The sequence below is a fragment of the Podarcis melisellensis genome (assembly GCF_964234715.1).
Source record: "Podarcis melisellensis genome assembly, chromosome: 3".
In the NCBI taxonomy this organism is placed as follows: Eukaryota; Metazoa; Chordata; class Lepidosauria; order Squamata; family Lacertidae; genus Podarcis; species Podarcis melisellensis.
In genome coordinates, this window is record NC_138530.1 from 4,624,748 (window position 1) to 4,637,016 (window position 12,269).

Below are 12,269 nucleotides of genomic sequence, written 5' to 3' on the forward strand. Positions count from 1 at the left end.
ATACCCCATAAGGGAAAAACGGCAGATTTTGTTTACAACAGCTCACAACATATCACATGTGGCAGAAAAGCCCAGCCGGCTCCCTCCCTCAAGGAAGGTTGCAGGCTGGTTGTAACTGATGCAACCAAACCGCAGTTCATTTTGCAGGCGGTCCAAGCCTGCGACAGGCCAGTCCGCAATTGATTCTGATGCTTTATCAATTACATGCTATTATAGCCTTGCCCAAGGGGCTATCTGTGATTTAAGTGCTCCTCCTAACAAAGGCAGTCAGCTATGACAGAGCCTTTGAAAGACACCCAGCCTATGCACTATCAGGCTCAAAAAAAAAAAGAAAAAAAAAGGATCCGATCTTACGCAGGACCGACCTTGACTAAGCGCTGCATTTCCCTGAGATCTGGAAAAAGAGAGGAATGCACAGCCCAGAACTTTCTAACCACCCTGATCACTGTTTCTTAGAAACCCGAGGTGGCGACGTGACCCCAGAACCCGGCGTCCTGATGGGAAAGAATCCCTCTCCTTGCACTGCAAGCCTCTGCCACAATAACAACAACATCCCCTGTGGTTTCTCAGATCCGCGTTGGAGCTATTCGGGCTGTTTGCTCAGACGCCGGGACGGGTGCCAGCCTTCAAAGCACACAAACCTACCTTGTGATCCTGATAGGGGAGTGTGAACTTTGCCCCTGCAGAAGCAAGTGGGCTTAGTTCACGGAAGTGAAAGTTGCAGTGCAAAAACATGGGATCGCTCAGCGGGCCGCCCGCCCACCCCAAAGCCGTGAATCCTAATTGCACGTTCCCCTGCTGCTCCCTGAGGTTCCCATGTTCGACAGCCTCGTTCTTGTGGTTTTCTACCAGCCAGGCAGAAGCCAAATGGTGTTTAGTCTGTGCTGGCTTCCACCGTCTTCGCTGCAGGGAAGCATGGACTTCCCATCAATTTCCAATCCAGCAACGAGGAGCTGAGTCAATGAAATCGAGAAGCTCCAAGTTCAAGTCCACAGAAGGCCTGATCCTGCCTGCAAATTGCTTCTAGGGACCACATGGAAGGGTGGTACCTGCCCACAACTCCTCCAGATTTCTACCTCACTCCTTCTCTCCTAATAATAATATTAAATATAAATAATATTTAATTAATATTAAATAATATTAAAATACAAAAACCTATTAAACGTTAAAAGCTTCCCTGAACAGGGCTGCCTTCAGATGTCTTCTAAAAGTCTGGTAGTTGTTCTTCTCTTTGACATCTGGTGGGAGGGCGTTCCACAGAGCGGGCACCACCACCGAGAAGGCCCTCTGCCTGGTTCCCTGTAACCTCACTTCTCACAGGGAGGGAATTGCCAGAAGGCCCTCAGAGCTGGACCTCAGGGTCCTGGCTGAGCGATGGGGGTGGAGACGCTCCTTCAGGTATACTGGACCGAGGCCATTTAGGGCTTTAAAGGTCAGCACCCACACTTTGAATTGTGCTCGGAAACATACTGGGAACCAATGAGGTCTTTCAAGACCGCTGTTATGTGGTCTCAGCAGCCGCTCCCAGTCACCAGTCTAGCTGCCGCATTCTGGATTAGTTGTAGGTCACCTTCCCAGCAGAATCCGGACACCCTAGTCGGCAACGAACAGAATAGATATTGGCAGCTTATATGAGCGGAACAAGAAGAGCAAAAGACACCAACGCTGCCAGAATATTTGATGGCCTCTTGATAATATTGGGGGGCTCAAAGTTATGCAACACGAAGGGGCTTTGGCGCCCAGCCCGTGTAGCTGCCACAAACAGCCATTCTAAGGGCTCCTAACCCTGGTTGTTTACTCAGATCTTCTCATGCTGAAAGATGGCCATGTTCCAACTATAGCTGTTTTTATAACTATGAACTTCCAAGATGGAGCAGAAGGAAGCAAGCTTGCTCCGTCTTCCCTATACGGCCTAGGACCCTCGTACCTACGGGACCGCCTCTCCTGGTATGCCCCACAGAGAAACTTACGGTCTTCAAATAAAAACATCTTGAAGGTCCCAGGCCACAGAGAAGTTAGGCTGGCCTCAACTAGAGCCAGGGCTTTATCGGCTGTGGCTCCGATCTGGTGGAACGCTCTGTTACAAGAGACTAGGGCCCTGCGGGACTTGACATCTTTCCGCAGGGCCTGCAAGACAGAGCTGTTCCACCAGGCCTTTGGCCAGGGCACAGCCTGACCCCCTCCCTCGGCAATCTTCGTGGAGCTCTGGCACAATGGTTGCCAGTGGCTTGATTTGAATCAATTTTATAATGAATGATTTTAGAGTGTTGTTTGTGCTATACTTTTGTACTGTTTATTGTTGTTAGCCGCCCTGAGCCCGGCTTCGGCTGGGGAGGGCGGGATATAAATAAAATTTATGGTGATGATGATGATGATGATGATGATGATGTGACACCCCTTGAGATATTTGAAGATGGCTCTCATATCTCCTCTCAGTCTCCTCTTTCACAGGCTAAACACACCCAGCTCCTTCGACCGTTCCTCATAAGGCTTGGTTTCCAGACCCTTGATCATCTTGGTTGCACGTTCCAGCTTGTCAACATCCTTCTTAAACTGTGGTGCCCAGAACTGGGCACCAGGTGTGGTCTGACCAAGACAGGACAGAGTGGTACTATCACTTCCCTTGATCTGGACACTAGACTTCTGTTGATGCAGCCTAGAATAGTGTTAGCTTTTTTTGCTGCTGCACCACACTGTTGAGCTTGTGGTCCACTGTTGAGCTTGTGGATCCTTTCCACATGTACTGCTAGTAAGCCAGGTTCCCCCCCCCCCCTTACATTTGTGCATCTGGTTCTTCCTGCCTAACCGCAGAACCTGACATTGGTCCCTATTGAAACTCATTTTGTTAGCAAATATTTTCCGTAAGCGGAATCCTGCACATTTTGCAGTTTTCCCTGTGCTTCTGCAGAATCGTACCATGCACGTGAGCTTGATTACAGCCCTGCTTTTCATCTCTGCTACTAGAGATACACGTCATACGAGCCTTCAGCTAACCAAACAGCTACTTAAGGAGAGCTGAAACAGCATTAGAAATACGGCAGCACAGCTCAGACATAGCCACACCAGAATCTGGAATTTCACCTGCTCTCCGGGATTTATCACTCCGCGAAGCAGCATCTCAGGGCTGGAGTTTGCATCATATCTGTGATTTTGTGGAAAGGAACTGGTTCACAACCATCCATAACTAGTAGAAGCAAATTCCTGCATTCCAGGGAGTCGGATGCGATTACACTTCCAAGTCTATAATTCTATGATTCCATGAATTCAGATGCACAGTGAAATCCTATACCCATCTACTCAGAAGCAGGGCCCAGGGACTTCAATGGGGCTTACTCCCAGGTAAGTGGGTATAAAATTGCAGCCTCGGGGACCTTCTTCGGCCAAGACTGAGAAAGGATCTCCTCCCAAGGCTGCAAGGGAAATATCTGCCGTTTGCAAGAAGTGCACACAGATATGTGTGTAACAGATATTCTCCCAAGAGAAAGGGATATGGATGTTTTCTAGGGGGACTGGTCAATACGAGGTCAGAGATTAAGGAAAACTAATACAAGCTCTTCGACATATTGCAGAGGGAGCTTATTGAATCAAGGCCTTGGTGGGCTACAGTACAGAACCCTCAAGAGCCCATGTCTCTGAGACACATGTCTGTCGCATTATTGATCGCTGCAAGCCGCTCTAAGGGGCTTTTATGGCTGAAGGGCAGAGGGAGAAATACACCAGCCCACCAGTCAAATGAATAAAACAAAATAGCAGGCCGAATCTCATCCCTGACCACCTGATGGGAGTCACGGCCCAACAGCAGCAGCCTGCCTAGAGCTGGCACCTTCCAGATGTTTTCGACTACGACTCCCATCAGCCCCATGGGAGATGTAGTCCAAAACACCACGAAGAGGCCAGCTGGGGCAAAGCTGAGCTGGTTTTCCTTCTCACAGAAAGGATCTCAACATTTAGCAACCCTCTCCACCCCATTATCCAGAAGCGACACCCGCCGCCTTCCAATCAGGACCTATTAATTCCCCTGCCTTCCCCCACTAGCCAGGAGAGCAAATTTGCTTCAACGTCTGAATACATTCCCTTCTAACAAGATGACATTTGAGCCTGCCCCAAATCCAGCTGTCACATTGAAAACAGTCATATTTTATGCCCTGGGAAGGAGGGGTGGAGGGAAAAGAAGACAAAACCAGACAAGTTTTGAGCAACTCCCGACACTGCGGATGGAAATATGAGTTGAGGAGCAGCCATTTTTACAACAGCAATATATTTCAACCACGTTTTCAGAAACGTAGCGAAGACGAAGAGTTTGCATTTGATATCCCGCCTTTCACTCCCTTTAAGGGGTCTCAAAGCGGCTAACATTCTCCTTTCCCTTCCTCCCCCACAACAGACACTCTGTGAGGTGAGTGGGGCTGAGAGACTTCAGAGAAGTGTGACTGGCCCAAGGTCACCAGCAGCTGCAGGTGGAGGAGCGGGGAAGCGAACCCGGTTCACCAGATTACGAGTCCACCGCTCTTAACCACTACACCACACTGGCTCTCCATGCCAGAAGCATGACGAAAATACGTGTTTGGAGGGTTGCTAGGCTGGAAGCAGCCGAGTCAGATTGAACAGCTCCCTGTGCCAACCGGCAACCCCCCCTCCAAAAAAACAACAACCAGTCTCCTGTATCTGCCACACACAAACATAGCTGTCAATTTACAGATTTGAAAATAAGGGACCAGCAGCCTTGAAAATAAGGGACCAGCAGCCAAAATAAGGGATTTTGGTCAACCAGCTGAAATGCGAAGTTAAAAGGGACCAGATAATTTTGGAGAGCAGCACTGGTTTTTAGCCCTTCGTTTCCAGAGGTTGCTGCTCAGGACACCAGCTGATGAAACAACTGCAATTAAAGAACTACAAGCAGCAACCACTTTTCGCGCAAAATGAAGTCCAAGCCACGAAGATGCTGCCGCAGTTCTGTATCTTTTCTCTCGTGCTCCATCTGCAGCTCTCAGTTCCATCAGGTGGGGCGGGAAGAAGGGGGGGAAATAGCGCCCGAAGTAAATCCGCAGATCAGACCATCTATGCTAGTCTACCACTACAAATCTAGGGGAGAAGCGCTTGCGGTCCTTCCTCCGCTTTCCCCCTCTACGGTTAGCCCTTGGAACACCTGCCTGTGCCTCCTCCTCTTCCTCCTCTCTCTTAACTGCTTTCTCATAGGTTGCCCTCGCTCTCCTCTCAAGGCTCCTCAGCAATTCATAGGCCGCGCCAGGCTGCCCATCTCATCTGAGTCCTTCGGCAGCGCAGCCGCAGTACAGCCTAGCAGGAGTGACGGGCAGAGGGGAGGCCCCAGGCAGAGATGCTCAGGAGGAGGAAGGCGGCGGAAGGGCCCTAGGCTCCCGCCAGTCCCGGTGGGGAGGGGCTCCCGGGGGCCAAGGCTGGTGAGAGGGGGGCGGACCGGGCAGCCAAGCAACACAGTTGGAGCCTCCCTCCTCCCTGGCCAGCAGGGAGGGAGAGGAGCTGCTTCCTTTGAAACCCGGGAAATTTAAGGGGCATCATCAATAAGGGACAGCAGAGGGGCATGGCGCTGGGATAAGGGAGTTTCCCGCCAAATAAGGGACAGTTGACAGCTATGCACACAAATACACAAGAAAAGAAATCACATCAGCAGCGAACCCATTAAACCAGCACCACCACACTCTCCTTTCTCCTTCCTAATGAAAATAAAGACTTACCTGGCATCCCCTTTCGAAAGGTTCGTGTTCACAGGATGAAGGATAACTTTGTTTTCGTCCACATCCACCACACATTTCGTATGCAGGTCTATTTCTATTAGAAAGAAAAAAAAAGAGGGGAAGGAAAGAGAACATCAAAAGTTTGCCTTAAAATCAGAGGCGTTTCGTGGTGCAGCTGGAATATTTCTGCTGAGCTTCCCAATTCTCCCAGATGCTTGAAAGTCAGGTTAAAAGATACAGCTAGTTTTGCGCTGCCGTTATTTAGAGTTTGGATTTGATATCCTGCTTTATCACTACCCAGAGGAGTCTCAAAGCGGCTAACATTCTTCTTTTCCTTCCTGCCCCACAACAAACACTCTATGAGGTGAGTGGGGCTGAGAGACTTCAGAGGAGCCCAAGGTCACCCAAGCAGCTGAATGTGGAGGAGCAGGGAAGCGAACCCAGTTCACCAGATTACGAGTCCATTGCTCTTAACCACTACACCACACTGGTTGATAACCTACAGCACACGTCGTAACTATTCATCGCAACAGTCAACGGTGCCCTTCTGTGCAGTTCAAAAGTTGTATATTCCTATCCTATTTTCGTTTTCATAAAAATAATAAAAATCATTGTTTGTATATGCCGTTCATTGTGCTCCGCCTTTCCTCAAGTTAAAGATACATCTATCTATAAGTTTGATTTCTCTCTGAAGCTATTATTATCATATCTGTTTTACATATCAAGAAGGCTGCAGTGACTCCTGTGTGACTTTTGTTGTAATTCTGCTGCATGGCTGGTTAACGGATGAAGGCTGGTTTTTTAGTGTGGTTTAACAAAGCCACACTAAAAAACAAAATCAAACTTGAAAGGTCAACGTTGGCCCCCGAAAAGAAGACCTCCTAACATTTCCAAGGGAGTTTCTGGCTTTTATGAGCCTCCAGGTGGGCTGTAGCGTAACAGCAGGTGCAACGAAGAAGAACAACATGGTGGATATGTTTGGGACTACAATTCCCATCAAGCCTCAGCAAGCACAGGGTCATAGTCCAAGATATATGGAGGGCTGGTCAGAAGACAGATTAGAGCAGCCTTTCTCAACCTGTGGGTCCCCAGATGTTGTTGAACTACAACTCCCATCACCCCTAGATAGCAAGGTCAAAGCTCAGGGATGATGGGAGTTGTAGTCTAACATCTGGGGACCCACAGGTTGAGAACCGCTGGATTAGAGAGAAGGCTGTTGCAGAAGATCGTGCCCAACTCCAGTCTACGTCTTTGCACAAGAAACCAGACCAGGTGCCTCCATTTCATTCCCATTGTTTGAAGACCTTGCTGTCTTGATATGGTCCAGGGAGGTGATGCTCCAAAGTCAATCGCGCCCAGGCTGAACAACTGGAGACCCCCATCCCCGCCTCTCTCTCCCTAAATAAAAACTGGTCTGCATGGGAACGGACTGGACTGAATCTCGTGGAAATGACAGGAGTGGATTTGATCAGATCTGACACGGGGCAGCGGTTAGGCTAGGGCTGGAAAAACCAGAGTTCAAATCCCCGCCGGGCTACAAACGCCACGAGTGACCCTAGATCAAGCATGTCCAAAGCCTAATCCGGGGGCCTAATCTGGCCCACTGGTTGGTTCAATCCAGCCCCTGTGTTAGTTTATTTCCTGGGGTAAAATCCCCGAAGAAGCTCAACAACGTCAACCCTAAAAATATGTCAACAACTTTGGTCGGCCCTCACTCATGTTCGCTTCATCAAATCTTGACCTCTTTGAAAAAGGTTTGGGCACCCCTGCACTAGGTCAATCACACCCTTTTGGTCTGAGGCTCCAATCCTTTGGCCACCTCATGGACGAGATGGTGGGACAGTGTTCTCGAAGCTACCAGCATGAGTTTGACCAAATTGCAGGAGGCAGTGGAAGACAGGAGTCAGACAAGAGTCGGACACGACTAAACGACTAAACAACAACAATCAAGACACAGGCTTGTTGTAAGGATAAAATGAGGGTGGAAACAGCAAAAAATCACATGAACCACCTGGACATGAACCACCTGGAGTTCTCTGCAGGGAAAGGCAAGATGCAATGAAATAAATATTAAATATTTCTTCTTTCGCGATTCCCAAACAGGTCACCGACCCAACCATCACTCTCCCAACGGTTTGGCTTCACACCCAAAAAAGGTATACTCCTCCATTGTCTCCCAAGAGACAGACAGGTGCCAACACATAAAAGCGGTAAATCAATTCTGCGAGCTCACTTCAAGGTATTTTATGGGAAGCAATTCACAAATGGAATAGAATAAGCAAATGGATGGATTTTGTCACTGTCCCCAACACTTGCCCATCACGCCCACAGAGCAGGGTCTCCTAATTCTCTCTCCCACCCAACCAAGGCCACTGTGACAGTTTCAGCTTTCCAGTGGGTCTGTGCCCCTTCCTTTCCCTGCCGAGCTGAAGGTAAACACCAAGACGACAAATTCAGGATGACAAGGCCTCGGGGGCATAGCCAGTCCACAGGACAGTAGGGTGTGGAGGCAGATGGAAAATATGGCGAGACATTTCTGAAATCACCAGGCTATGCGCCGAGGATAAGGCAGCGCAAGGCTTTCCCGGGTTTTCTCCGGGAAATGCAAATAGGTTTTATTTCCACTTCTGAGTGTCCCTTTGAAGTGCACACCTGCTATGGCGGTTAATCTACCATTGCCTTCCCTCCCACCTCCAATCTGTCACTAATTGGGATTTTTAAGTCGCTAGGCTATAAGCTTTCAAATGCAGGAGGTGAGGAACATGCTACACACTGTTCTACTGCAAAAGGGGGGGAATCCCAATATTTCCAAACGCCGAAGCACCTACGAAGCATGATGCTGGTCCTCATGAATTTGGGTCCCTCTTGAGGCTGGCTCCCAAAAGGAAATTGGAGGGCCTTCTCGGTAGTGGCACCCGCCCTGTGGAATGCCCTCCCACCAGATGTCAAAGAGAAAAATAACTACCAAACTTTTAGAAGACATCTGAAGGCAGCCCTGTTTAGGGAAGCTCTTAAAGTTTAATAGGTTATTGTATTTTAGTGTTTTGTTGGAAGCCGCCCAGAGTGGCTGGGGAAACCCAGCCATATAGGCGGGGTATAAACAATAAATTATTATTATTATTATTTTATTATTCCTGGAACTAACCCCACTCCCACTCTGTCTTACGGAGCGCAGCGTTGGCATCCGAAGGAGGCTTTCTGATAGAAAGGGGTTTGGGTTCCTTTAAAAGGTAACCTGGCCATGAGAAAAGCCATTTGTAGATAAGGAATATCTCAGGAAGGGGAAAGGGTTGGGGGAGAGGAGGGGGCTACTAAGAGGCCTAAAAGGAGCTATTCTTTTGCTTCACCGAAACTGAAAGAAAATTCCATCCCAAGATAATTATCAGCTTGCTATGCTTGGAAAAAGCCACGGGTGTCAAATTCCCATCACCACCTTGGGAAATATTCTCTACAGGTGAAGCCTAGACATCAGTCCACACAGGAAATGACAGCCCCTTTCCATTCAAAGCACACAGCAAGGTCAGAAGAAACTCTGGAAGATCCTACATAGGAAGTTGCCGGTTTGGGATGAGAATGCAGAAAGGTGAGGTTTTTCCCCCCAAGTCCCTACAGATCTAGTAAGTGAGGTATACTCCTTCGGTACCTTTGATCTTCCGTAATTATATGGCCATTCAAAAAACATTGAGATTTAGCTATTGCATTTCAGGAAGAGTCCTTAACATGCTTTTCAAAATGCCTCTCACATAAGCCACAGTGCCGTTCATTACGTGGGAACCATTTTCAATTTTGAGAGAGGTGCAATTTCCCACAATGGTGAGTTCCGGCTCCTAATGCCAGCGTAAAGGTAAAGGGACCCCTGATCATTAGGTCCAGTCGTGACCAACTCTGGGGTTGCGGTGCTCATCTCGCTTTATTGGCCGAGGGAGCCGGCGTACAGCTTCCGGGCCATGTGGCCAGCATGACTAAGCCACTTCTGGCGAACCAGAGCAGCGCACGGAAACGCCGTTTACCTTCCCGCTGGAGTGGTACCTATTTATCTATTTGCACTTTGACGTGCTTTCAAACTGCTAGGTTGGCAGGAGCTGGGACCCAGCAACAGGAGCTCACCCCGTGGCAGGGATTCGAACTGCCGACCTTCTGATCGGCAAGTCCTAGGCTCTATGGTTTAACCCAGTGTTTCCCAACCTTGTGCCTCCAGCTGTTTTTGGACTACAATTCCCATCATCCCTTGCCACTGGTCTTGCTAGTCAGGGATGATGGGAGTTGTAGTTCAAAAACAGCTGGAGGCACAAGGTTGGGAAACACTGGTTTAACCCACAGCACCACCCACGTCCCCAATGTCAGCGTAGCGGCATGCAAAAACCCAACAGATTTTTCTGATGCAGATGTCTTCAAGCACGGGGCAGAAGGCTACGTTTGCTGGGGATATGGACATCCTCCAAACCCCGTTTATGAATAAGCAAAAACTAAACTGACAGGCTGCTACACTGGCTGCCTACAGACAGATGTTGTTGCTCCCCAGCAATGTGCTCAACACAGTTTACATTGGTACCTCATGTTACGGACAGAATCCGTTCCGGAGGCCCGTCCGTAACGTGAAACACCTGGAACTCGAAGCGCCGCATCTGCGCAGACGCACGATGCAATTTGGAACTTCTGCGCATGCGGCGAAATCCGGAAGTAACCCATTCCGGTACTTCCAGGTTGCCACGGGATGCCAGATGAAAACACGCAACCTGAAGCAGGTATGATGGTATTTCAAGCTGGCATCCTGCAGTCTGGGGTGGCCTGCCTTTCAGAGAGCGAGGCATCCCCTCCAACTCCATCCTCGCCTCTCCACTTGTGGCAAGTACCAGCAGGGTTGGTGGCAATGCCCAACAGTGTACATTGGGCTGTTAGAATGTGGCATCGGACCCCCGTGTCCCGTGGATTAGACTAGAACATTATTACATGCAGCTACTATTGAAATTAAACAAAGTACAGAAGTGCAGAAAATGAGTATGTTTAAAGAGAAGACTGCAGCTGTGAAACTAGAACGGATGCTGTCAAACTTTCCCCCCTTGGGGAAGCCTTCGTCAGTTTGTTGGCTGCAGAGCCCCTGAGATTAGTCAAAATTTCTTTGTACTAAGTAAGGTTTCAGGAATACCTCCTAAGGTCCAGACACCCTCTGCCAGTTTGGCCTGACTGCTGCCATGCACAAACTGAAAGGTCCACTATAAAGTATGCCATGCTCTCCTGTAACTGTACAATGCCGAAAAACCATCCCAGTGTTAGAGAAACTCACATATATAAGCCAGGCGCCAAATGGCTCCTTAAATCAAGGTTGCAGTCGCCAAAACGGAATGTCTAGTTACCATCTGGGGGCAAGGTGGTTCAAAAGTTTTCTTTTTCAAACGACGGACTGACTGTGATTATGAGCTAAACTTTTGCCTGGTTCAGATGACAACCTTGAGGTAGGTTAAGAAGAAAAGTCAGTGACGCAGACCATTCATAATGTAGGAATATACTTCACAAAGGTGAGCAGGGTGGTGGGTTTAAGGGAAGAGAAATGACAACAATGAACGATGATGCTGTTCACCGCTCCTGATCAGGATGCACAGAAAAAGCAATCTGGTTCCTGAAATCCATTCTGATTGTGCAGGTAAAATATAAATAATAATAATAATAATAATAATAATAATAATAATAATAACAACAACAACAACAACAATAATAATTTTTATTAATTGTACCCCACCCATCTGGCTGGGTTTCCCCAGCCACTCTGGGTGGCTTCCAACAAACATTAAAAATACATTATAATGTCATACATCAAAAACTTCCCTGAACAGGGCTGCCTTCAAATGTCTTCTAAACATCAGATAGTTCTTTATTTCCTTGACATCTGATGGAAGGGCGGGTGCCACCACCAAGAAGGCCCTCTGCCTGGTTCCCTGTAACTTGGCTTCTTGCAGTGAAGGAACTGCCAGAAGGCCCTTGGAGCTAGACCTCAGCGTCCGGGCTGAATGATGGGGGTGGAGATGCTCCTTCAGGTATATTGGGCTGAGGCCGTTTAGGGCTTTAAAGGTCAGCACCAACACTTTGAATTGTGCTCGGAAACGTACTGGGAGCCAATGTAGATCTTTCAGGAGCGGTGTTATGCGGACTCGGCGGCCGCTCCCAGTCACCAGTCTAGCTGACAGAATTCTACAGAATGGGGCAATAGTGCATGAAAACGGTCAAGATCCAATGATCCCCAGATGGTGGGTGTGTCAGGCGCCATCCCAGCGCCGCCCAGGCATCTTCCACAAGTGGTCGAAAGCCAGGTGCAAAATTTCGAACACTCATCACAAATGGTGGACGGATTGCATTTCGTCTGGTCAGTCTGCCAGCCTGGCTACCAGCCTAAAGAAGACTGCACAAATTCCTGGAAGAGAAAGAAGGCTATCCGATGGCTGTGCCCGACCTCAACATCTGCAGGCAATAATCCTTTTGAATACCAGCTGCTGGAAACCGCAGGAAAGGAGAAGGTTCTCACGCACAGATCCTGCTCGCGGGTTCCCCACAGGAATCCAGTTG

At 48.7% G+C, this 12,269-nt stretch overlaps 1 protein-coding gene across 2 annotated transcripts in view; it reads right to left on the reverse strand.

Moving 5' to 3' along the window:
• The window catches only part of KIF13B (kinesin family member 13B), a 184,586-nt gene that overhangs the window by 153,490 nt on the left and 18,827 nt on the right, over nt 1-12,269 (reverse strand). For both annotated transcript variants that reach the window (XM_081903636.1, XM_081903635.1), the window contains exon 2: nt 5,712-5,805. In XM_081903636.1, the coding sequence (XP_081759762.1) occupies nt 5,712-5,805 (94 nt within the window). The remainder of the gene's footprint in view (nt 1-5,711; nt 5,806-12,269) is intronic.